Raw genomic sequence first — 27,169 nt, 5'->3', positions numbered from 1 at the left:
ACAACTTTAGGATGAAATGTAAAACTGTCTAAAGATTTACTACTATAGCCAGTACTGAATAAAACAGTCAATAAATAAAATCCTTAGAAGCATGTGAAAACAAATCAGTTCTAAAATACATGTTCCCATTTCCTGCTTTACAGGGGTCCACAGACATGGCTTACAGCACCCAATACACAAAAATCTCTTAAAGCTGTTCAGACATACCTTTATCACTAGGCCACTCCCTGAATATCTGAAGTGGACACTCATCATCATCTAGAATACTTTCTTTAGCACCTTTATCATCAGAGTGCTGAGCACCAGGAGGCAACATGACCTAGAAAAGAACAATTATCATTTTTCAGAGGTGTTACTAGACACTTGGATTATTCAGGGGTACACCTTCCTATTTATTCAGCTTGTATCAGGAGATAAAGCAAATTAAGTAAGTAACTTGGAATGCATTTTGCTTTCCAAGGCTGCTTCTAACTCTTTCTTGCCTTTTGTTGCGGTTAACCACGTTTCCCAGAACACCAGACATATGTAAAAAACAAAGGAAAGCTAGTTACACTTAAGCTACACAAAGCCATCTTCCAGTAACAAAATTAGAATAATTTCTAAATGGTCAAGAGAGAGAAAAAAAAGTGAAACATCAATGGAGGGGATAGTTAAAAAACAGAACTAAAGTTTCTTTCATCATCTTACACATGGGAATCAGCCTTTCTTTTTGCTAAAGCCATTCCACTAAAGCAACATGCAAGAACCCTTAGAAATTGTGATACTACCTGTACCCTGTTGTACCTAACCTTCACCTGGTCCACACAGAGAACAAGTGCAAGACTAGAGCAGTTGACAAATGCATTATGCTGTCTAGTTACAAGGAAGAACCAAAAATAAGTGTGCTTTGGAAACAAACCTCAGTGTTAATACGTTTTATAGCCGTATCCTTACAAGGCAGAGGAAGAGGGAAACCCTGATTCATTAGTTTTGACTCTAAAGGAGACACAACCTGTTATTTCATACACATTTGCATTACTGCTCCCTACAGTGATAAAGCATAAAACCAGTGACAGCCATTATTACAGTGCATGACTAGCTTCTAAATTAAAAATAGATTTCTCAAAGCTGAATTAAAAGACACTTTACTACCTCATTTGTGATCCTAACAATGTTATTTAAATTCATAGACAGCTCTATTCCAAACAAACTACTTAAAATTATTTCAATCTCTGAACTATGACCTAAGTAACACCTTCTGAGTAAGGCAAGTATTTGCTGCTGCATGCTACAGTGCTGCAGCCCTCAAGAGGCTTCTAACTCTTGTCACCTCCTCTCCACACCCATTGCAGTGTTAACTAAGTTCCCACAGATCCACCTCAAATTTCCTTTCATCTTCTTCCAAGCAGGAAACAAGTACATTTAAGATCAAAAGTATTTAATTGAGTCATTGGCCTTTCCCTAAAACCTCTTCTATGCAAAACCTGGCTAAACATAGGTCTAATTATATTATCTTTAATTAGATTTTCAAATAGACAACATATTACAAAATTCAGGAAAATATTAAAATTTATAAAACCAAAGGGAAACAGAAACACATCTGAACTCGAATCTTATCTTGCCAAACCACTCTTTCCTACTTCACATTTCAGATTTTAAAATCCATTATACCTACAGGAGAATTTTTAATTGCTATTAAAGTAACATTGTGTTTCAAGCCTTGTACAATAAGTAATTACTTTAAAATTGCAAAGCCCTCAAGACTGAATTTAAATAGTTAAAAACCAAAAGCTACATACTACAAGCATGCTTTTTGAAGGGCTGACCAATGCTGGATTAGAGAGCAACCCAAAGTAAACGCAGATGCACTGAAATTAGAGGACATATGACTAAGAAAAACACAAGGACTACAACATGACCCTGCTGTTACTTTTGCCTTGGAACATGGATGAACGCCTCTACTGGTGTTTGGCTTAACTAGCAGCAGCCATGGCCAACTGGTGAAGTTACAGAAGAGCCACAAAAGCACTAATCCCTTCGTTCTTCCAGTCACTTACTATTACTTCTGTTTCACAAGAGACGTGAGCTGATGAGCCCAGACATACACCGCTTAAAAAAGAAAGGGAAAAAAAAAAAGCATGTGACCTAACCTTGAACAAAGCAAAGGCACAAAACACGACAACTCAGCTTATGCAGGCCGGAGGCTCGCAATCATGATGAAGCAGTTTTAGAAGACGTCTTTATGTTTTAGGTGAATGCTGCCTCTCTCTCACACAAGGCCAAATTCCCCATATTTCAGAATAATGGAAAAACATGGAATAGGTTTATATTATGATCATTTCTTGGCTCACAGCTAGGGATTTGCTTTCATACCAAAAAAACAGAAGATGCAGTTTAAAGTAAATGGGGTGCGCACGCTCCCCTGATTTCTGCAATGCAGTAGGAACTGGAGACGGATAAAAACTATTCCACTTTAAAAGTTTTACTGCTTTGCTGCATGCCTCAAGTCTTATGCCCTAATGAAGCGAACTTACACAGGTAGCTTGGAAGACTGTCTAATTAATTTGACATCTTGAGAGATGTGCAGTGAACCTTGTACTACGCAGGGGACTCAAGCCAAGTGAACTGAAACAAACACAATGTATATTGGAACAAACCTGTGTTTACTTGATTACATGGAAAAGCACTTTGGAACCAGGCATAAAGATGCAGCATGATACATGGCAAAATGGGATATGAAAGAAAGTAACAGGAAACTGACAACTCTTAATGTAAATGGCAATTTTAAGCACTGAGAGGAAGAAATCTTAGTGTTCACGTTTCAATTGAAACTTCAGAAGTGAGTGAACTTTATTACAGGTACTCATGCAGCCGTATAAAGGTCTTGTCATATAATTTAAGATCTACTTTAAAAGTTAAGTAAATGTCAACTGGCTTAAGACTTCTTTGAAGAACTTCACTTGCCACCCAAAGAGAACAAAATATTTACAAATCCCAACCAGTAGGAAATTACAGTTATACTGTACACTGCTTTTAACTCAACAAGAAGTAAAAAATATCAACATAGACAAGACAGATCTGTCTTCCACACTGTAAACTGTCAGAAAATAAGGAGTGTGTATGGGGGAAAACGCTGAGAGAGGTAAAGAACAGCTATGGTTCTTCAGTGAAGTTATGTGAAGCTGCCCTGAAACCTATTTACCAACATTGTTGTTGGTTTCCAACCAAGGAAACAACACTGAAAGACATGTCAGGCTAAACCTAGGGTATTTTAAATATTTCAAGCAATGAAAGCAACTTCGTAACATATCTGGCAAAAACTAGATTTTAAAGTTAGTTTATCTTAAAATACTCATCTTCAGTAAAACAGGAAGGATTATTGTATTTTAAACCCAAACATTGTAGGAGCAGAGTCACTGAAAATAGTTGAATAGATTTTTGACAATGACTTAATGACTTCTGATGAGCAAAACAGTCAGGTCTTCTGCACTTGAGAGGTATTTAAGAAAGATTTGCAGTTAGCTAACAAATACGACTCAAATATTTAAAATGTGAACACAGAACTTATTTCGTTATAGAGATTTACTGTACCAAGATGTGCTGCTCAGAAAAGGCAAACTGTTTTCCAGCAGTGCTTTCCTACAAACTACGTTAAAGCAATTTACTTCATAGCAAAAACTTTGTTAATCTCTCAAAATCAATAGTATTGGACTATTTTCTACATTAAACATTCCCACACGACTGGAGAACAAGGGGAGGTATAAGAGGAGAAACACCATCACAACAGTAACTTGGAAAAATTTTTTTCCTTGTATACGAGTGTGCAATCAGTTCAATAGATTTTCTAAAATATAAGTATTCTGCAATACATCATAATATGCTCTAACTCCAAACAAAATGGACCAATGGAAAACTATCTTTCAAATTCTGAAGATGGTCACAGTGTTTCTGCTGCAATCCACAACTGTCTCAAAACAGCAGAAAAACTAGCACGTCAAATGAGCAGCCTGTTTAATAACATTGATGACTGCAAATTGTAGATTTCATTTATAGAACACACAATGTGAAAAATAATTAGCATGATTAAGACTATACATAGAAAATACTTCACAGCCAGAACTGAAAATCACTTTTAAAATGTACTGTGTCATTAAAAAAAATGCAGTAACTATTACTTTAAAAGTGATTCCCTCTTATAATAAAGAACTATTTAAAATTTTACTGAAGTTAACTTTAACAGTTGGAATCACAATTACAAGTTAACGAAGACACAGATAAAACGTCCAGAACTTCATTAAAGATGTGCCTAGAACTAAAACAAAAACTTTACACACCAAAAACTAGAATTAGTTCACTGCCATGAAACTACAAAAGCACTACCTTACAGTTTCCTTATTACTAATTAGACATTAGAAGAGCATGTCAATTCCACACTAATTCTACCATTACAGGCTGTAAGCACAACAGAACCAAAGATTTCTCGGACTATCAAAAAACAAATCTGAAAGCAATTTGAAGACCAAAGACAAAATATCCACATCCTTTAGAGTAGACAGAAGGTGTGGGGAACAGCAAGTTTTCTTACTGCTCTCCAGTGGCACTTTTGGTACTGGAGAAGAGGCAGGGGAAGGAAGAGACAGCAATGTAACGACACAAACATTTTTCCCTTTCTTTCATCCTTTTAAGGAGCCATAAATCCAAGTTTATTAGACAACTAACAGACAGAAATGTAATCAAAGATTGGAATCAAACGAGGATCAAACATTTTCAAGTCTCACTGCTCTCCTTCAGAAGATGATATGGACAAAAGTTTGTAATTTTTAATCTGCACTGTCCATAGGCCTGTTTGATAAAGCTTTACCTCTCAGAAACAGTGGTTCTATAAAATGAACTTAGAACTCCTAAAATAATGAAATTCTGAAAGTAAGTGCCAGTTTCAGTTAAATGTTTAATCTTTCCTGATTTGCAATGAGGATAAACTAACACTGAAAGGCATAAGGCACCTTTTATAATGGAGTATGGACTGAGCGCTTTTGCCTCTGAGCAGACTCATTTAGTTTAGGGGAATAGCTTGTGCACAAACAGCACAAATTTCAGAATCTGCAGGATTAACCATTAGTTTATACGTCTGTGAAGCATAAACACTCTTGCGGCATAAAGCCACGGTGCCAAGACCAGAAATATGTTCCGTTCATTATCAGTGTTCATCTACATAGCAAGTAATAATTTAAGATGGGAAGATTTATGTTCTTATAAAACTTAAACTCTACTTACACGAGCAATACAATAATCCTTGGGATTTTCCTTCTCCAGGCCATATTTCTCCAGTGCTTCAATAACTGCAAAGTCTGCAGTATCTGTAGTGGACAGCAGGATTGTCTTGTATGGTATATTTGGTTTCAGACTGTCTGCATAAATTCTCAGTGTCCCACCTTGGAAACAAAATTTAATAAACATTGCTACCACTGAATATATATACATAAAAAGCCATTTATTATATTTTTTTAAACAGAATGTAAGAAAGAATGCCTTTAGAAATCATTTAGTCAATCCACCAATACAAGATAAGTTACATAAAATCCTCAAAATGTGTCTCTGCCATTGCTGATGCTTTATTCTATAAGCAAGCTTTTTCCCCCAATGCTTCACCCTCTTTACCATTCTTATGTGAAGTTAAAATGAAACAGTGAAAACAACTGGATGAAGAACTGATTCTTCTCATCTCAACAGCCAGCTCGTGCTGACCCTTAGGATTCTCTCCTCTCTTTAAAAAGCCCACTTAAGACTTTCCTCCCGGGCAATGTTTTCTATGCTTGTACTCGTTCTTCACTACTCTTTCATTGGTAAAATACATTATTTGATGTTTTATCAGTACTGAAACTGTTCCATTTGTCTTACACAATGCTAACGTTTACACAAGCACGATGATCTTTACACCTACCCCAACAACATGAAATACTCGATCACTGCGATCCACCATATCTACCAGAAGCGTATGGGCAGAGCTGAACAATTATTCTGTGCCACCTTGTATTTGTGCTACTGATTGCATTTTTATGTGCTGATCACTCAGTTTGTTCTTAGTAAAATGAACCACATTTATTTCAGAAGACTTCTCCCATTTGTCACTTTCATAAATCTAATTCTGTCCTTCCTTCTTCCCCGGCTTAGCACTGTCAGCAAGATCGATAAGCGTATTCTCTCCCATCAATTTGCCCATAACTCTCACTAATCACACAATACACTCCCACGGAATCTTACCTCCACAAATCTTTCATTCAATTACACTATATATAACTTTTTCTTTCTCCAGTATTTTTTTTGTCCTTCAAGATTAATTTAAGTCAAATGTACAGGAGCTGCTGGCCTTAAAAATACTCTCTCAGTAAACAAATCAACATCAGCTTAACCGAAAGAAATCAATGTACCTGAATCTGGTCTGCCATCAGAACTGCGAAATTCCTGCATTCTCTTCTCTAGTTTTTGCTGTCGCCGCCGTTTCATAACCACCTCAGGATTAGATATTGTGCGAGTGAAGCTGGTTTCAGGCATGTCTTTGTAAACCTCAGCTGCAAGGCGAGAATTCTCACTGCCATGTTAATTTAAACAAGGAGAAAAAAATTGGCATTAATAGCTTAAAATACATCACCTCATCACTTCATAAAGCATAAAAGGCAAGTAGAAACCATACATATAGGAGATCAGTTAAGTTACTGGTATAAGGTTTTTATATGAATTGCACTTTTGCAAGGTCTAGCACTGTTCATGTACACCTGAAATAGTCAGCAATTTAAGTACTCACGATTGCTACCTTTCAAGAAATAAAGAAGCCTTCTATCTCCTAGGCAAAAAACAAACAAATAGATGAGGCATTACAGAACCTTACATTATACTCCTAACTTTGTTGTGAGTTACAAATGCTGCAAGACATGTGGAAGCAGAATTAGCATGTGCTTGCAGCTCATGCTTTTCCTTTAGTTCACTCACTTAAAATACATTTCTACTTCAATTTAAAAAAAAATTAAAATCAAGCTAAATAACTGTATGGAACACTGGAAAGCCCATGCTGACATCTGAAGAACAGTGCAAGCATATTCATGCATAACAGTACTACACAAATGAAAATCAATCTTGATCTCAAGAAAATGAAAAAATAGAAACAGGCTGTGTCAAGCAGTCAACTAATTTCTTTCACTCCTGAGAATCTGTTAACAATTAGTAAGTTTTCATTGTTCATTTTCTATGTTAAAAAATACCATTAATGACTTTTTTTCTGGTCTACTAGATATGAAGCCTACAGAACAGAGAAAAAGTTGAATTTAATGCAGACCTTTTTGCATCTTTCTAGTTTTACATATATTTATTCATGCCTGACTCTGTGTCACAAAATTAATGTATGCTCTGCCCCAATGAATTAGGAATAGCATATTTGGGAGTAAGATTTGGACAACCTAGAAGACTGGCTATCAAAACATGCCTCCCAGAAAAACAAGCTCATAGTCAGGTGGTAAGTCAACTGCAGCCACCTACAGAGACTACTTTTTCTGTCAATAGGCAAAACAATCAGAGAAGCGAATAGACCGACACTAGAGTAAGTGCTCAAGAAAAACCATTGTGAGGGAAGTCCATGTCACCAAGCATGTGTTGATTTTTGTGCAAGGATAAAGAGGTGAAAAAAAGGTTCATGGTTTGAAAATAAGCTTTGCAGCAAAATGTACATACAAACCACAGAATTTAGTATCACGTTTTGGTTTATGATGGTATCATACTTAGGTCAACTACTTACTTCTAAAAGAAAAAAGGACTTATTTTGAAGAGAGAAGAAATCCTTTGAAGTAAGATGTAGGTTGTACGAACTGACCAAAGTTTAGAACACTTACATATCATCCCCATGAAGAAATCGATCATCTTTATCTGATGCTTGTCGCAATGCCTCTTTTTCACGCCTCTTCTTTTCCTTTTTTTCTTTTTTTGAGAGAGTTCGTTTGAAATTCTGAATTACTCCCTCTTTTTCTTGTTTTTCAGGGCCATTACTCTGAGCCTTCTGAAACGAACCAGTTTAAAACAATTTCCATCATTTTTAGTTTAATGAAGATTTAGTATTGGTTTTAACTTTCCATGCAAGTCCGATTAAGACATAGCATCACTAACATGAAAACAGTACTCCTGGCAACAATACTCTGTTACACAGGGATGGGACTGAAACTCTCAGGAATAAGACAAAAGGCCAAAATAATCTCATATTCCAAAGAAGGCATGAACTGCTTAAGTACCCTGTACTCATGAAATGTACTCAAGCAAATGAAAACCAGAATTTTACTTGAATAATGCCTACTATCTACTCAGCCTTAAAGATTAACCAAAGGCTGCAAAACCAATTTCCACCTCCCAGTAAAAACTGCTTCACGAAACAACACTACATTTAATCTGTTTTCAAGACAACTGTGTTGGAACATCAGATAAGAATAAACTGCAGAAGGAAAAACATTAGAGAGGACATTTCCCCTATGATGTATTTTTCTGAGTTGTCCTTCCAGTGTTCTCTTCTCCAAATCCTGCTCCTTGTATACACAAGATACCTGTAATCTTATGCTCATTTGCCTTCTGTGGAGAAAATAATAAAGATGAGCAAAAAATGATGCAGGTTGTTTTTTCCTTTTCCCCCCCCTCTTCTATCAGAAAGCGAAGAACACAGAAGGAGGATTGCGGATTACTTCATTCAATGAAAAGGTAAAGCAAGACCAGTAAATGTAGTGCAAGACATCATTAATTTTCTTTCCCCATGTCTGACAGATGTATCTTATAGTTAAAAGCATAGTGTAAGCATAAAAATAGCTTATGTACTTATAGCACCTTTAAAATCAAAAAGCTATAATTCCAGGAGTAAATGAAATTCAGTGCTCATCCCAGGATGAAAAACTTGTCTGAAGATAGATATCCCCACACTAAACAGCATATTTTCCATAACTATAAATACCCAAGTTAGAAATTATATATAAAGTTATATGACTTCAGGAGCCAAAATCTGATCTAACTTCATGTTACTAATGAAATGCTTCATGACTAATAAAAAAAAAAAAGAGGAACATCAGTCATACAAAAACTACTTTGTGTATATTGGAAGGAAAAAAAATCCCCCAAAGGAAAGTCTCTCACCAGTTTCATTAAGAAACTGGTCGTTACCAAGGCAGGTAACATTTCTTAGTTACTCAGTTCTCTCTGGCATCCCCCTCTAAGGGCTCTGCAAGAGGTGAGATTACCTCTTAGGTGTTTGGCATCTCATACTATTGTAGGGTACTTTTACTTCATCTTATTAGAGCAAAGCAAGCTAAGTTTTCTGGGCACTACATGCTGCAGTACCAGACAGCTGCATAAATCAAAGCATCAGAAGTCCTCTGAAAGATCAGAAAAATGCCGTGTTGGGAAGATCCATTTTAAGGCTTTGAATAGACTTGCTCTACATATACAAGATCATCACCATCATCAATTGTTTTCAGGAATTTAGAAAAGTAGAAGTTTTACTATATGAGCATGTCCCACAAATTGCAAAAATACTGTTACCTCCACCATACTCCTTGAAGCCTCACCTTAGGAGGAAGTGTATCATTTTCGTTCTTGAGAACAAATCTTCCTTCTCGATCATCTTTGTTCCAGTTTAATTGTACAACAAGAGGCTTCTCATCTACATCTAATCTTCTTTCTTCTTCAAAAAAGTGAAAAGCGGTAAGTTACTTGGCATCTCAAGAGCAAAGAGATTTAAAAACAAAGTTACAGTTTTGCTGAGCTGTAAACCATCAGTTGATGCTTTCCTGTAGGTAGAGAGACAGAAAGCCTGGGGGAGTCCGGAGACAGAGATGTATGTCTTCTTTGCAGCAACCAGCCTAAGTGAATTCCCTCTATCTACATAAGATAAAGGTCCGCAGGAAGCAGCTTTGTGCACTATCAGAACTGAAGTCTGAGAATATAAGATTATAAACCAGGAGAAGGTATTTCTGCAGCCAAAATACTTGAAGCTTTGTAACTTAGTGAGACCCCCAAAATATTCACCTTTTTCATTTTAAATTTAATGAGTCTGACTTTGACTCAAGAACTACTATTCTTGAAAGACTGCACAAAAACAGATTAGAGTATAAAATAAAAAAATCATTATGCAAATATACTAGACAAACTGCATTTAGTGTGTTGTATCTATTTTAAGTACACAAAAAAAAATCTGAGAGGGTGGTTAAAAAATTAAACAACTTTTGCCATTTGATCTCCATCTGGAAGTAGGAGACAATATATACACATAGCAAGACAATGATGTCTTCGCAGTTATATTTTATGTAATGTGAAACACTCATATGGAATGAAGTGCCTCTCTTATGAGCCATGTTTTAATCAGGAACTTGCCCTGAGAAGGAAACAATTTCACTTTGAGTACAGGTACGGTGCAAAGGGATTTAAAACAAACAAACAAACAACTTAAAGCAGAAAACCCATATAGTATTCATTGCTTTAATTACTGATGACACATGTACTTTTTTCTAATCCCTTGTAACTCACATCATCACATGAGAAGTGACATACACCCCAATAAATTTCCATTCTCTATCTCAAATTATATTAGTTTCAGTTATTCAAAAATAGAATTTAAGGTAGTTAAGCCACTTTTGTGTAAGCTTCCAAAATTAAGAAAAAGAAAGGTTGATTTCTCATATTTCTGTTATGTTCCATTGTACCTCCTTCCAACCTGGGGGGGTGGGACAAGGGGACAGGACAGGAATGACATCAAGTGCTAGCAACATCAAAAGGCTATTTAGAAGTCTAGGTAATCCTAAAGGTTCTACTCAAGAAACACAGCAGCTTCAGATAATACTATGTTGAACTTCCTCCAATTTAGCAGTAAGAGCATATACATCATAAGGCTACCTATGAAAGGCCCACAACATCACAGAACTGAGGACATACTCAGTGCTCCCATTTAACACCTCCATTCTCCCATTAGAAGTCTAGCCTTTACCGACTAGCCCTAAAAATAGCAACCCTCTCACAAATGTCAACAAGTAATAGGACATCAAGCACAGCATTTAACAGATTATAATCAAAATTTACATGAACTACAGGCCTGACATTTTGAAATACCACTCCCCTCACATTACAATTAGTAGCAATGTATTTGACATCAACAATAACAAAAAAAACACAAGTCTGGTGCCTCAGAATCTGTGAGTAAAATTTAAGATACTTTGGCGAGGGGTGTATAGGAAAGTGGTGTGGCTGCAGGAAATAGTGAAAAAATACTAACCTCCACTGACATGCACCTCATAAAGTGAGTACTTAGGGGATGACAACATTCGCATGTCTGGTCGAAACTTCTCTGCAAGCGTTTCTATCACATCTTGAGTCGTGGCAGTACTAGAGACACGGATACATTTTGTTGCAAAGTTTCCAGCTGCTTTGTCTTGAAAGTAAAATCGCATTACTCCATGAAACTCCAAATCCTGGAAAAATAAAAGTAAAAATATGATTGATGGCTAGCAGTTCTAAGTTTCATAGTTCAGTTTGTTAGTTAGGAATATTTTATGAAGTCATAAGACATTCAAATATTGCAGTGGCTTTCCAAAGTTTGAGGACACTACAGTTTACTGACCTGGACACTATAAACATGAAAAAAACATACAAATTTTCTATAAGAAGAAATCAAGTATCCTACATTACTGAAATACTTAAAATTTGAATCTTAAAGTATTCAACTTTTTAACTTGTCAGGTTTACCTGAATAAGAATTAATATACATTTTTCCCTACGTGGAAATATATCTTGAGACCAGTCTCAATCTATTTTGTTACCCACAGCCTGCCTCTGTATCCCATGCCTGTAAGAACACAAGGTAAACATACTTGACCAAGTGCAGTGTGTCTCAAAGAGAACAGCTTTCTACTCGCAACAGTCCTAAACACCATATTTTCCCTCCGCTTCACCCCACCATGTGCTTTTCTGTCTTATGTTGGCATCTGTTTGTACAAGAAAGAGCCTGATTGGAAAGCTAAATCATCTGAATTGTGTTTTGTTTTATATGTTCAGAAGGGATAGTCTTCAGTACAGCTCCCTACACACACTGATGCTGCCAAGTTTATTCTACAGTTTGATAATTACTACTCCTGTCTTCTCTTAACAGGGACTTTCTTTCTAGTAGATATATCCTCTGGTGCTGGGTGCAATGCCAGCTTTTGCATAAGCACAGTCCTTTCCAGTACTGCAACTGATCACATAAAAATCAAAAATACTATCTTTGAACAGCAAAAAGTGGAGACATTTACTGACACTACTCTATCAGAGGACCCAAGAAAAAAAAAAAAGGTGTTATAACCTACACTGTAAGATGAACATCTCACTCACGTAGGTACACATAGAAGACAAATTCTACAACCATAGGCGCTGCTCCTCCCAGAGCATTTGAGTCTGTACCACCGACACTCCCTCCATTAATTCTTCCAAAACGTCTGATATTCTTGCTAATTCCTTCCACAAGCTCTATAAGGCTTGAGAATCACCATCTTTTCACAAAGCTCTGCTGACCCAGAGTCTCCTTCTCTGAAGATATTCAAGGCCCATCTGGATGCCTACCTGGCCAACCTGCTCTAGGGAACCTGCTTTGGCAGGGGGTTGGACCCGATGATCTCTTGAGGTCCCTTCCAACCCCTACAATTCTGTGATTCTGTGACCCTTCCACAATTTATTAGAACTATCACGTGTCCAGTAAGTCTGCAAGTTACTATAGCTTCTAATCAGCACAGCCAACATTCTTGGTAACCATCCTTTTAATTACAGCTTCACACTGCATTTATATCCAAGGGCCTAGGGGTGGCTAGCTGGAAGAATCAGCGCACAGCAGTTAAAGTTACTTCAGATCTCACTTTGTGTAGTTATTTGATGAATATTGCCAGCTTCTGGCAACTTGCTCTCATGTTGTCGCTTTGTTCTCTGAATTCTTAACGAGCACTGATTTGAAAGAGCTGCTCTGATGAGTTACCATAAGAAGGTTCTTGCCATGGCAACTTGTCCAAGATTTTCAACAGTGAACACAGAAGCAAATTTTTTCTGCTATCACCTTCTGAAAGTTTCTTCTATGAAGTGGCCATCCCATTGCCCTGGGGCTTGTGGTAAATTTGCTACTACTAATCTGTTGAAGGAAAGTTATTATTAAAGACTCTTCACAAGTAATGCAGCAAATTCTTTCGTTTTTCTTATGCTTTTGTATTTTACTTGCTACATTTTCTATCCTTATGATTTTCCTCATTGAGATACTACTTCTGCTTTCTAACAGCTACCTTTGCCTGATGTTCTGCCAAGCCAGGTTCTTTTCATGCTTCCTTCGACAGCTGGCATGAATTCGGTCTGCACCTCCTGCATGGCATCTTTAGTTCTCTGCAGGTGGCAAGTACTTAGCTACCCGTTGCCTCTTTTAGCTTTAAAAAGCTTTCCCAGTGCAGCTATGCTGGATTTTCAGTTGGGCTGGAAAATTTTGCAGCTCCTTCTGACAGTAATGTTTTGAGTCACCTCTTACACACTTGTTCGCACCGATTTAAATGGTCGCCTCTTCTGTGAGCACTCCTTACCCATGATGCGTTACAAAGCAGCCATGACCATTTCCTATCACCAACTTAAGGTTTTGCTGCGCTTCTTTGGTCATTAAAAAAGGAGAAGACACATGAGCTTTCTGCAGAGGTGTCATGAAATGTAGCCGTATCCCATTTACGGCATTTATTTCCCTTTACACAAGGTTTTCCCCAAGGTACTGCTGAAGCAAGAATTAAGTGAGAAAACAAGCACGTTGCAGGCCCCTTTTTCCAGGAGTTAAGTATTGTGCGAGTTCCTACACACAGATAAAGAGCCAGTTGATTTTTTTTATTCTTTTTTAGAAGAGAGAAGATCAGTTTACTGAGAAGTTCCACTGTCCATTAGCCATGTGTTTAATCCCATAGATTTTATTAGTACTCTACTACAGCGTACCAGTGACTGGCAGAGATTCAAGAGCAAAGGAACGCAACATAGATCCATTCAGAGAAGATCTAGAAAACAGCTCAAGAAGCGCTCCCATCTATCAAGGGTTTCTTTATTACTATGTTTTGAAGTTTTGCTGCTAAAACTTACTTCTCCTTCCAGGCACTAACAAATCAGAGATGCAACAACAAAACTGTATTGTGAATACTCAAGATACAGTGCAAGTATAAAGGGAGTTTTGTTCTCCTTTCAGAAAAGCAGTAATGTGTTCCTCTAAATAACTCTCACGCGAGTTTTGTTTCCTTGCTTTGACTATCTGGGTGTGAAAATAATTGAATGCGCTGACCACTGGCTGCCCATTTCCCCCCATCCTCGTTTATGTCCGCTTCTCGATCTATATCCCCACAAGCTCTGCCTCCCAACCCAATTTTCCAAAGTTTTCTGTTAAAAATAAGATAGGCTGCATAACTGCATCACAACACTCCACAATATAGATACATCTTTCCAATATAAAGCTCTAGCTCGTTTTATGTTCCATTTGAAGTAAACCCCAACCTGCCTTTGGGCGTTACTGCAGTATTACAGTGTTTAAATAGAAGTGTTCAGTAACACTGAAACAACTGGTTTCACATTTCAAAAAATTAGGAAGGTGGGAGACTACAAAAAACCACACCAGACTTATTATTACATTTATATATCATGTGTGGATTTATGTCCAGTTTAAGGCACATTTAGCATCCTGGCCAAGTGCTTAAGAGCATCGATAACAAACCCGTACAAAGACTGATGCCACCACCCACAAGACAACATAAGGTAAGGTAGGCACCAGACTTCAGTTTCCACTCTCCACTCTAAATCTGCATTAAGGAGTTTGAGAGGTACATTTCACCTCCAAATCTGCTCACTTCTTAATTTCTTTGGCAAAACTGCTAGCTAGGTTCACTGCAATCTATAACATGGACTCGTGTCAAGAAGAAAGCCTAAAGAAGAAAAAAATATATCATAAATTAAATAGATATACCAAATATCCAAATGTTACTACCTAATGTATACTTGTAAGCGAATAAATCTCCCCAAAATGTTTACAAATCTTTCTCTAAAGACAAGGAACTGCCATTTATTAATTGCTAAAAAAGAAGTCAAAAGTGTTTTCTGGATTTCAAAAGAGACTGATTACGTAGCTATATGAACACTCTATTAAGTTTCTCTCAGGAATTTACAAGCATCATAAGCAGTTTTGGTTTCTCATCTAATCCCGTTTTAAATATTATATGCATCTCTTGTGCAAGTCCATGGCTCCTTACATAGATAGGAACATGAGGATACAGAACAGTCCTTGGCAGCACAAATACAGTCAATTTCCACATTTAAACTCTCATCATCCACAATGAAATAGGTACATTTTAAATCACTTAGCACAAGTCAGCTCCTTTTAAGCTCTTCAAATCATAAAGAACATTTTCCTTAAATAATGAGACCAACTGTACTTTATCACTATCAGAATGTGGAGTAATTTCCAAAAGTATACACTATACATATATATATATATACACACTGTGCATGTGTGTATATACAAAAGAAGTTTCAAGTTTGCTTAATAAAAAAATACCAGTTAGCTGACATTTTCTTTTTTTTGTTTTTTTAAACAAAGAAATGGAAGTGAGTTGGTATTATGTCTTTATCAGGCACAAAAAAGAAAAGATGCTGTGCAGCTGCACTATTTCTTGCTATTTGCTGCATAAGAGGACTGATGGATCAGTGTGATGAGGGCTGATCAGAATGCCTGCCATCACATCCTTGCTTCAACTACTTAGTTACAACTTACTGTCATTGACATTACGCAAGAACTGGTTCAAAACCAACAGGCTAAGTGTTCCAGAAGTCTGCCTTTAGAAAAAGAAAATAAACATAGAAAAGCACCAGAGTGGCACACTTGAAACAACAATTTCACAATATGAAGCCTTCAAAATTCTCCAAAGTCTTGTGAAAAGCTTTGACAAAACATTCCTTGAGAACACCTGCACTGCCAGTGCTATGGCCCTCCTCTGACATCCTCATTGACCTCAGACCATCACCAGCTGAAAAACAGCACTACAAAAGCAGGAAACAAACTTGAATACATAACAGAGTCACACAACCACTAAAGTAACATTTAAAACTGAAAGTGTGGCATATAAGTTAAGTTTTCAAAGCAAACACCATCATCTGAAGTTCTCCATGAAGCTTCAACAAAGTGTTTTCTAAGTTTTTTTTTCCCCTCTTTAGATCCAGCTCCCAGTTACTTCCTATCAAGTAGGTATTTCTGCTTTTAGCAGTAATCAGGAATAATCAAGACAATCACTCATTCAAAGTTACATACAGAAGCACAAATAAACCAGAGAGGCAGAGAAGAGTATCTCAAGCTTTGGTCTGTGATTACTGAGACCAGGTAAATAATTTACTGAAGTATTTAATACTGTGATTTTCTGTAACTGTTAACATTCTCAGTTATTTGGAAATCTCTGTACAAAATCAGCTCTATTTTCTTCCAACTGTCCCAGTCTTTTTACCATAGGAGAGCATAGTCAAGAAAGACAAAGAAAAACAAGTGGAAAGAGATGAAAATAACGCACCGTAGGTGAGGTTTGGAAAAAGCCTCCCATGATACAATGGGACTTGCAGCAAGGAAACCTGGACTTCCCGAAGCATGAAAGAGAGGCTTCTGCAAACAAAGCAATAACAGCCAGACGCAGTAATCCGCAGCAGTGCTCATGCGTGAGAAAGGAAACCCCTCCTTTCAAGTGTCAGAGAAGGCACTGACAAAGTGTTATTCCAATACGTAGGATGCAGCAATGAACGCGGGTCAGGATCACTGCCCCCACAAGCTAAGCAAGCAATACCAGTGGGCTTTTAAACTACTATCCCACCGGTATCAATCACAAAATCAATACACACTTCAATACTGAAGTGTAAATACATTACATGCTATCTATTTGGAAAACCGTTTGATCTCTTGAGCAGCAGAAAATATGCAGGCTTCCCTTCAGAAATCCTCATAACCCCTGTAACCCCCCCAACAGCGTATCTTTGAGGCTGGTTTTTTAGCTGCATTAATACCACTGTGTCTTTCAAACTGCATTCTGCATGACTGGGTCTAGAAAATACCAAAAACTGGCATTAAGAACATCACATCTTTCTTCCTGCCCCATTCAAATTCCGCAGGCAAAAATCTACAGAAGAGTAACTCCTAACTAAGCTGCAATTATTATTCAGATACACGTACTTGTTGCTCAGGAGTTTTGCTACCAGAATATAAATCAAAATAAAACCAATCCACCGTGCAACAATTAGAACTAAAGCAAATACAAGCTGATTTTAAATGAATTCAGGTCACAATATTGATATAACAGGTCAACATAACAACGTTATCACTACAGGATATCCTGAAACATTCACGTAACGCCTTAGTAACTTACCCAGAGTAAGTCTACAGAGAAAAAAAGGAATCGCTTCCTTTGCACACTTCAGGCTTTTTGGAGAATTCCAACACGTATTTACATGAAAAAAGAATTCCTACAATATTTTTAAAACAAACTAACATTAAAACAATAAAGTAGTAAGCACTGAAAGTAGACAAAGCTGTAGTATGCGTTCCCAGCAGTTACACCTACTTGAAACTAAAGGATAGATGATATTCTCATACACAGGCTCTACAATCAACTATTAAAAAGAATTACACATGATCTTAATACAAAAAAAAATATCAAACTGTTAAATGTTATAAACTGTTTTCCATCTAGTGGAAAAAGCAAAATTTTTGCTAAACTACAACTTTTCAAACACCTTCAAGAAGCGCAGTTTGGAGATTAATGGTAGAACACCTTAAATGGTTCCAAGAGAAGAGAGGAAAAACACTACAGATGAAAAAACAGCTTTATTTCCTTTTCCAAACCTTTGACACCTGGATCAACAGAAATATATTCCACTACAGACTGACTCATTCTGCCACAGCTGTATTTACGCACACTGTGATGGTCACAGAAGCAGGACCAACAACAGAGTTGTCTATCAGAGAGAATTATCAATAGCCCACAGCAGAAGGTGGATAACCAAAAGAATTCACCTTTTATTTTCCTGAAGAAAACTACGCCCTAGGAACCAGCCTCACTACAAACTGAAATGAAAACTCAGGATCAAAACACAAGGGTTTGGTTTTTGTACAAATGTTTTTTATAATATACATGTAGTGCAATGAAGTCAATGCAAAAAAAAATCACTATAGTCTATGACAAATACTACATAAAATGTTAAACTAAGGTCAAAAGACGTTTCTATAAATATAACTAAATCATACTCTAAGAAAGGATTTACTTTCTTAAATAAGGTCCACATGGCCATTCAAGCTCTAAATCATCACTGATGCAAATATTCTAATGTATATCTTGTAAGCATTCTCTCTACTTGCCATCAGTAAACTACCTACATAATAAGAATGATTAATATAATAATTACTGGGATTAAACGAAAAACATTATTGTAATCCTGAATATTTTCCTGGCAAGATACACCTCGTAGTTCAAGAAAATTGAACTCCGTAACTGACCCATCCACACTAAGTAAGCTACCAGAATATTTCATACCTACTTCAAACCAACAACAAAACGCAGTTCAGTTCAGAATTGTGTTTTACCAAGGCCAGACTCAACATGCAGCAATCAACCATGCTTTATTCTGAAAACACTCGGGTTTTCACAACCTTTTACAAAGGACATTGTTGTGAAAGCATCACGAAGCGTCTTCAAGCATGACTTACAGCTCCAGAAGCAGCTACCATAAAAAAACAAAACAGAAAAAAGTGCCAAGGGTGCTCCCCAAAAGCACTATAGGCTTAACCCTCTAATTTCCCAGTCTATGGTAAATGATCAAGAAAATCTTAACAGCACTTGCAACACACAGCAACTGTCTGCCACCTGCAGGATACTTTTTGTTACGCTGCGGTGTACAGCATCATTTATCTTTTCACAATTAACCAGAAGAAAATGCAGACTGTTCTTTCTGCAAAATGAAATTTGATACAGTTTACTGGAGAACACTGACATTCTATGACTTTCCTAACACCATAATACTGAGGATCAGGCAGTAATCATAAAGAGACTTCGAAAAAAAAAAAAACAAATCACAAAACTTATTATTTAGAAAATTGATTACAGAAGGTGACATGACAGAAAGTGAAAGTAATTGATGTACATGTTTGGTCTACCAAAGTACTCTGAAACAATCTCCAACAAATAAACATCGATCCAGGCAGAGTTCATTGATATTTGAAAATAGGTAAGAAGTCAAAAACACAACCAAGCCTACGCTGAATTAGTCATGACATAAGAGCAAAAGCAGAAAAATCTATATTGATAGGTCTCAAGGATACATTGCTTACCTTTTTCCTATCTGCCTGCGTCCTGTCACCATTGCAGAGCTAAGAACAGAGTGCTCACAAGCTATTCCAAAACACTTAAGAGAAATTAGAAGCACAGACTATCCACTATAGCACCTTTCACATAGGTCTTAAAATAGAACTCATCCCTTTCACAGAATCACAGAATCGTCTAGGTTGGAAGAGACCTCCAAGATCACCCAGTCCAACCTCTGCCCTAACACTAACAAGTCCTCCACTAAACCATATTGCTAAGGGCTACATCTAAACGTCTTTTGAAGACCTCCAGGGATGGCGACTCAACCACCTCCCTGGGCAGCCCAGATGAATAGATGAATTAAGTCAGGGTTCTCATTAATTATTGTGTTATAGACTGTTCCTTTTAAATGCTTTGATTTGGAGGGAGAGGAACTCTTCAGTACATCCACCTCAAACCAAATCACAAAATGAAAATGGTAAGGGCGAGAATGAAAGTTCAGGCACTCGAAGTCTTATTTTTCATGGACATTGGCAAGTAGCAATGACCTGCAGAGATGCAGCCCCAGTACTTAAGCATCTTTGGGCACCAGGCAGGCCACAACAAAGACTGCCCTCAGCTCATGTTAACACTCAAGCGTGTGCATGCAGCCAGCCACCGCAAAGCAAGCCCCCCTAGCTGCTGCACAGCGTCCTTCCCCATACCGAGCCGCTGACCCCACCGCATCCTGCGGCTGAGCAGCAACATGAGTCAGCGTTAGGCATCCAGAAGGGATTTTTTTCTCTTCTTCCTCTGCTCCCTGTCAGGGAAGCTGTTAGTGCGAGCACTTGGGTGAAACCGTCCTTCTGCTGGCACCTTGTATCAGCCTGAAGGAACTGTGAAACAGCAGCCTCGGCCAAGCTAGACACTTCACTCCCACTCTTGCAGTAGCATCAGCACACACCTGACCCTGCACAGAGACTTCACAGCACTGTCAGCTGCACTGCAATCCAGCAGGGACATTTTTTGTTTGGTTTCGTTTCAGGCTGCGCTGGCTTGGCATGCTGCAGCTCAGACCAAAGGAGGGAGCCGTGCTGTAGCAGCCCATCTATCCAGCCCCATCTGACCGCTCTCCATTCCACACCTGCTCAACCACATGGCACCATCATCATCATCAGGACGTCCGGTTGACTTGACAGCAGCCAGGCAACCCCTAATTGTGTTTCTGTTTTCTCACACAGTGTTTATACATTTCTGAAGGTAGTTGAGAGGCTAACAGCACGGCAATAAGGTGTTTCTGTGTACACTGACAATCCGATGTTCAAAGCGCAATTTCTAAAGCTAGAGGCAAACAGGTTTTCAAAGGAACGTTTTGAACTTCCATGTAATAAGGGAAGATCTGAATGGAGGTTTTTCAAGGGAAAAGTAGGTCTAGCTCATCTACAGTGGCATCAGCACCAAAAATAAAAAAGGTCTCCTGAGCATGCTGACGCTGATATGGTGGAGCAGTGTCTGAGAAGAGACTGACAATGCTGATAAGCTAAGTGGAAACGTGACCTGATACTGAAACAGCCCATCTCTCTCAAATATTTTGAAGGCTCATTCCACAAACGCATGAAATTCAAGAAAATAACTTTCAAAAAGTCACAAACTAAAGTTTAGAATACTCTAATCTTAATGGCATTTCCAAAACAGGCATATTGCAAGGTATATTTCATAATATAATTTATATATTATTGAATTGTTTCCTGCATAAATAAATTTTGGTAGAGAAACTTATCATTACGAATCACCTTAAATCCATAAAAAATGTCAGTAAAACTAGTTTTTAAGTTAATCAGTGAAACTGCTAAAAACTGAAAATAGAATTTTGAGGTCTTGAGGTGAAAACAACACAAGCGGCAATAGATACAGGTAAATCAGCATTTCTGTTAGCTAACACAGAAACCTACATTATTAAAAGATACATTTTCACCAGCAATCAAACCCATGAAGTTTAGCTTCTTGTGGCTGTCCTTCCTGAAGCTGATTGTGTAGTTTTATTAGAGCTTGCACAAGTCAAATTATTCACATTCCCTCCCTGTGTAGATTATCCAGTGTCCAAGAATCTAGAATCATACAATCATTCAGATTGGAAAAGACCTCTAAGTCCAGGACCTCTAGTCCAACCTTTAGTACACACACTATAGCTGCTCTCCTATTGTGGAAACTATATGTCATGTCTTGTCTCTGACCACTCACGGCAGTAACTTCACATTCCTGAGGTAGGCTGAAGGTTAAATCTAACAACTAGTGGACCGATGAAGAACCCCATTTGACCAGCTGGTATCCACCAACGGGCCTGGACCCCCACTTCAACCGTCTGACGCAGTATTCATTTACTTGCACTGCATATAGTCTGTGGGGAAAAAAAAAAACAAACTCACTGCATTACAAAAAATGTGTTATAAACAATCCTTTAAACCCACAGACGTTTGGATTAATTTCTTGCAATCAGCAGCGTATTTTTACTATTTTAGTATCCGGCTTCAGTATGATGCAACAGGGCATCAAGAGAGAACATGAAATAGGGTCAATTTGCATAATACAACCAGGGGGCGTATTGTATTTGTTCTTCTGCTGACAGAGCCAGGAAAGACTGACTTCCCCAATTTCTACCCTGCACTGATAAACTCGGTTGCATTTCATTAGTTTCTCACCCTTGTTGGATAAGCTGCAGCCTGCGCTATAGAGGGTTAAGACATCCAGCTACACTGACTGAACTAGAAAAACGTGGCTGCTATCTGATACTCTGCATGCAAGTGCTCTGGCAACCAGGCTAATTAGTCAGGAGTTTGAAGTAGGAATGCTAACAAACCTAATGGGAAACAAGCACCTGATTCTCCCAGAGTAGACAAAACTGCAGCAGGGAATCAACTTAAAAAAAAAAAAAACAAAACACTGAAGGCTTTACAAACAAGCAAAATTAAAAACAAAGCACACCATATAACACAAGAAGGCACTTAGATCCTTACCTTAATACAAAATCTCTTGACTAGACCCAGTCCCCACATTTCCCCATCTATCCACCAAGACTGGGCAGGCCCATTTTAAAAACAGTTTAAAAGGAGAAAAGTATTTACTTCTTTTTTGAGGGACCTCAGTGCAATTATGAAGAATTATACAGCTAAAGAAAACATAAGAGGATGCTACCTGACAAAACAAAATATACAGACCTACAAAGGAGTACTGTGTACATAAATCTGGGGAGAAAGGGGTCCTAAACAGAAAAAACTCTCAATCTGTATTCTCTTGTTTACAGCACTGTTAAGAGCTCACTGCCAAATTGACATTGCTTAAGGTTTTATAGCAGGTCAAGATCTTGCCAAAAAGCAATGTGATAGCACAGGAACTGCACCGAACAGTTGCCAGCTTCATTAACCTTATTAACAGTTCAAGTACCTCAAGAGACGCTAATGTGCAACATTTAAATTCGTTCCAGTTGTACAACCATTGTTGCACTGTCTTGGAATTTGGTCCACGATCATTAAGTTCATGCATTCCAGATAACGTTGGTTCAAATCCAGCACTTGACTGGATTTCAAAAAGTTATTTTCCACGTATATTAAGTCAGTCAAGCAGGTTTGAGGGAATAATACCCTTTCAAAATGTAGCCTAGAATGCAACCTTTGCTCTAACAAATGCTCCCTATAGAAACAAAGAAAGAACCTCTTTTTGAACTACTGCTGTTTTTACTTTCTACCTGAAATACTTACCTTCCCCACTTGTCTCTCTCAGAAAAGAGAAACGACTTCGGTTTATAAAATCGCCAACATCTACAATGTTATTTCTGCCAAAAACAACACCAAACAAATGGAACAACAAAGCCAACAACCCACCAAAAAATCCAAGGCCTTCACTGCTGAATGATGGTGGCTCTGACACAGTTAGCTGATCTCATTCAGAGATGTGCAACCACAGTGCTTACACACTGCTTCAGCTGGAGCACACAAACACACAAAAGCTAAGACAGCCTTCCATTTACTTATGCCATACATCCAAAAAATAGATATTCATTCACTACAGATACAAAACAAGTAGCCAAATGAAAACAATGCACAGTTTTAGTCACGATTAAAGCATTAACTATAACCTTTCTGAACATTTAAAAGAAAAATTGGATCCACATTGCAACTTTCAAATACTAGAGAGGGTGTCCAAAAAGGCTGGGTTTTCTTTTTAATTCTGTCACTCACAATACCCTACAGGAGTCATCAGTTTGAATGGCTTGGGGTTTGTTTTGTTTTGTTTCAATTAAAGGAATCAGGTCATCTCTTAAAAGTTAAGAAGCAGCTTATTAATGCCATTAGTTATCTAATGGAGTCTGACAAGACTATCCAAGGACACAGATAGTACAGAAAAATCTTTACAATAGTTGTAATGGCTTGGTAAAGTTTATCTGTTGATGGCCTTCTCCCTGCAAATCCTACTTAATCCTGTTGTATAATCTTTGGCAACATTTTTACCAGGCACTGTGCTGGCTGAGTGACGTTCAGCTTCAGTTAGCTGCATTCAAAAACAATGCAACTTGCTGACAAGTTAAAAAGGGGCTTTCTCTGCAGTAATGCCATCTCCGTTATCTTCAGACTGATAGCGATTCCGCACTCACTCTTTTGTGAAGCTTCCCTTTGACTTTTCACGCTATAAATAAATTCCTCCGTTCTAACACAAAAGCTAGTTCAAAGTAGCCCTAAACATTTAAACAGATTTCATACTTACATACTTATTCAACCAAAGTATTTCTTTTCGTTCCCATTTCACTGTGAAACTTGCTCACTATCTATTTTTAGATCTGAAAAAGATGATATAGTGGTAGCTATCAATGTAATAACATGCTTTACTGATGTGTTTTGAGCTGGTACCCCTCTTCTCATCCGAAACCATTTAATCTTACAACTATTTACTAGTTTGCTTTTCTCCTAGGAGGTTCCACATTCGTTCCCACCTCCAATAATGTCTATTTTGCCAGACTGGAAGCAAGTTTATCAGCGGAAAGGTCCTTCTCAGTAAACAGGTTCATTTACCAAGAAAATCTCTGTACCTCAGCTGTTTCTTCTTTTACGTATCCCCTGCATTATTACTGTTAGAGCAGAATACAGAATGTAATATACTCATAAACCTGGAAATAAATTCCCTGGAAGTCCTCAAGTGCCAGTTACTGGACAGAAAAATTAATCTGCACGTCCTGTTGGCATGTGGCAGCAAGGGAGAGCACAACACTAAGCTATCCGGAGGGCAAGCAGCGGGGACATTTGCAGGGGCTTTCCCTCTCCCTTTCTGCCCTGCCTCCTCTGTCATTACCTTGCCTTCAACCCAAGCATTTCTTTGAACCCTGATGGGCTTTTACCTCTGAAACAGCTCAAAGACAACCAACCCTTTCAGAAGAACCTCACCACGCGCTCACGTAAGGCCCGGCCCGACCCAACGCCAGCGTGACAGAGGGCTTACAGGAGGCCCTATGGACGGAGGAGCTCTGGCTGCCAGGAAGCCATTTCACTACCTGAAGAACTGAACATGGACTCACTTGCTTGTACTTTTCCCCTCTGTAGCTACTGGTATTCAAAATAAAGCCAAGAACAACATTTCACAGAAGCAAGGAACACCTCTGCGGACCCAGCACACCAGCTGACTGGGACGCGTATCAGAGGCCAGCTCTAGCAGTATATAAAGGTAATAATAACCCGGTTACACACAGGAACTGAGGTACTTCATCATGCCTATCTAAACATCTATTTCACCAGCCTAAGCCTCCACAAACAGAACATTTTGAAAGTGATACGGTACTTGAAACTCAATATAACGGCCCTCAGAAAGACTATTAAAGTATAATCTGGCTATATTTCAATTAGTAAATCACTTAAGAGAATAGAAGCATTTTTGTTTATAATACTGAAGGACATAGCATCTAACGTCTAACAGTAACATTGCATAAAATAAATACAGTTTCCTCTTATCTCACAGTTCAATTAATGTTATCAAATACCAAGGTGGTGTTATTTTCTACTGGAAATATCTTTTCCCCAAAACCCTTTGGAACCACTGAGTACAGAGTACATTAGAGCCACAGTCACCACCTGCTAATACTAGCCTCAGAAATATTTTTCATGTCCTGGATGTATAAATACAATACTGACATGGACTCAGTTAATGTAGGAATGCCACAAACAGCAGAGGAGTTACTCAGCGATGGCAAGATACCTTCTGCAAAATACTACATCAGCTATTGTCCACGCACAAACATTGTGTTTTATGGTCCTCTGAGAGTCTCTGACTTCCTGCAGAGATCACAGTAGCATCATTTCAACAAAACATGCCAGAAGAGGAAAGTAATCAAAATTATTAGAAGAAAATAACATTTGAGGAAGCCATCATAATTGAGAAAGTCAGTCCAGAGACATGGTAGGTTAAACGTGTTTGTAAAAGTTCAATTAAAGCTGCTAAAAATAACCTTTAGTTGTGTCACAAAGTAAGTCATTAAAACAAAGAAGCACTTCAAAGCACTTCATAACGGTATGAGTCAAAACCTACTCTTTCTAGAACCATGGCCACTGCATTTTCTCTCCCTCCTACTGCTTCAGAGTCTCTATTCCATGTTCAGGACAACAACGCAAGTTTGGTGAGTGTGAGTAATGGCCAACTCTATTCCCGATAGGGGAAACAACAGTTGACCACTTGATTACATAGGAAGCTCCTCATTTCCTGTGCAATTCTCTTCATAATAGCGTAAATAACCTAGAAAAAAATACCATGTGGTACAGAAAGACTGATGTGGATTTTTTGTCACAATGAACTTGGGCAGAAATCACCCTTAAATTTTTAAACAATAGAGCTGAGATATATGCCCAAGTTCAAAAACATTTTTGGTACTATTTTAGAATTGTTGATCTTATGCTCCTAAATATGTTGGGGTTATGTCTCTAACTAGATTTAGTGTTCTGTTCAAGACTATCCTCATTTTATGAAAAATTTCTGTTTCTGAACCACAGCAAGATCTCTCTTTTCCCACTTATTAATACTTCTTTATAAATACATAGAACATTTTGAATCATCACTGTTGTGATATGAGGTAAGATAAAACTCAGGCTTTACTTCTAGTCTCAATGAGGATTTGAAGGATGAGTATGTGATTGATTCGCTTGATTATGTGCTCAAAGTTTTAAATAGCCAGTCACTTACTTGCTCACCTTTCATTTAAATATCAGAACAAATCCACTCCAACAAGTCAGCAACTGAATTCATACTGCCCCATCATTTTGTGGCTCTTTGCTCCTTTTTCCACCAAGAGCTGCCACTGGCTGCTTACAGAAGACCAAGGACGTTTCAGAGGGCAGTTAAGGCAGATCAATTACACAAGTTGTTGTATGGAGCTAGGAGGAGATAGGAACAATGACTACTGAAAAATCCAGATATTTAATCATCACATGAGCATCCTTCCCATTACTGCTTTCTTCTTCACCCTTCCTATGCACACCTGGTCTGGAATAATGCTGTTAATAACAAGCAATACATTTCTGTATTTTAACTTACACAAAGCTGCAGCTCTGCAGCTTCATTCCTCAAACTGAGAGGACAGATGGCTACAGATCCTATAGAGTACAACTCAATGCTTCCTTCACAAATTTGTTTATTCAATGTTAAGGTTTCATATTGTCATAATATAGACAGCCTCTCTACCACGCATAGCTGCAGCTGTGTTCAGATGAACAGTCTCCATCAATGAAAGGAGACTTCTGGAAGAGTATTTTTGTTGATGAACTCCAGATTGTCGTCACTGAACTTCTGAGACAGACCAGTCCTGA

At 38.0% G+C, this 27,169-nt stretch overlaps 1 protein-coding gene across 27 annotated transcripts in view; it reads right to left on the bottom strand.

Annotated features, from left to right (window-relative positions):
• The window catches only part of AFDN (afadin, adherens junction formation factor), a 130,262-nt gene that overhangs the window by 83,114 nt on the left and 19,979 nt on the right, over positions 1–27,169 (bottom strand). For 22 of the 27 annotated variants that reach the window (XR_014581956.1, XM_083830004.1, XM_083830025.1 and 19 more), the window contains exons 2-7: positions 11,267–11,462; positions 9,567–9,682; positions 7,860–8,023; positions 6,408–6,568; positions 5,254–5,411; positions 208–319 (exon numbers count right to left, since the gene is read on the bottom strand). Coding sequence is in view for 26 of the 27 variants with exons in the window: in XM_083830004.1 (XP_083686130.1) it covers positions 208–319; positions 5,254–5,411; positions 6,408–6,568; positions 7,860–8,023; positions 9,567–9,682; positions 11,267–11,462 (907 nt within the window). In the remaining variant the exon portion in view is untranslated. The remainder of the gene's footprint in view (positions 1–207; positions 320–5,253; positions 5,412–6,407; positions 6,569–7,859; positions 8,024–9,566; positions 9,683–11,266; positions 11,463–27,169) is intronic. The other 5 variants (XM_083830023.1, XM_083830007.1, XM_083830022.1 and 2 more) reach the window with 3 other exon arrangements.

This window comes from Anser anser (assembly GCF_964211835.1).
Source record: "Anser anser genome assembly, chromosome: 3".
In the NCBI taxonomy this organism is placed as follows: domain Eukaryota; kingdom Metazoa; phylum Chordata; class Aves; order Anseriformes; family Anatidae; genus Anser; species Anser anser.
Note: the sequence above shows the minus strand (reverse complement) of the source record. Positions and strands in the feature narration are given on the sequence as shown.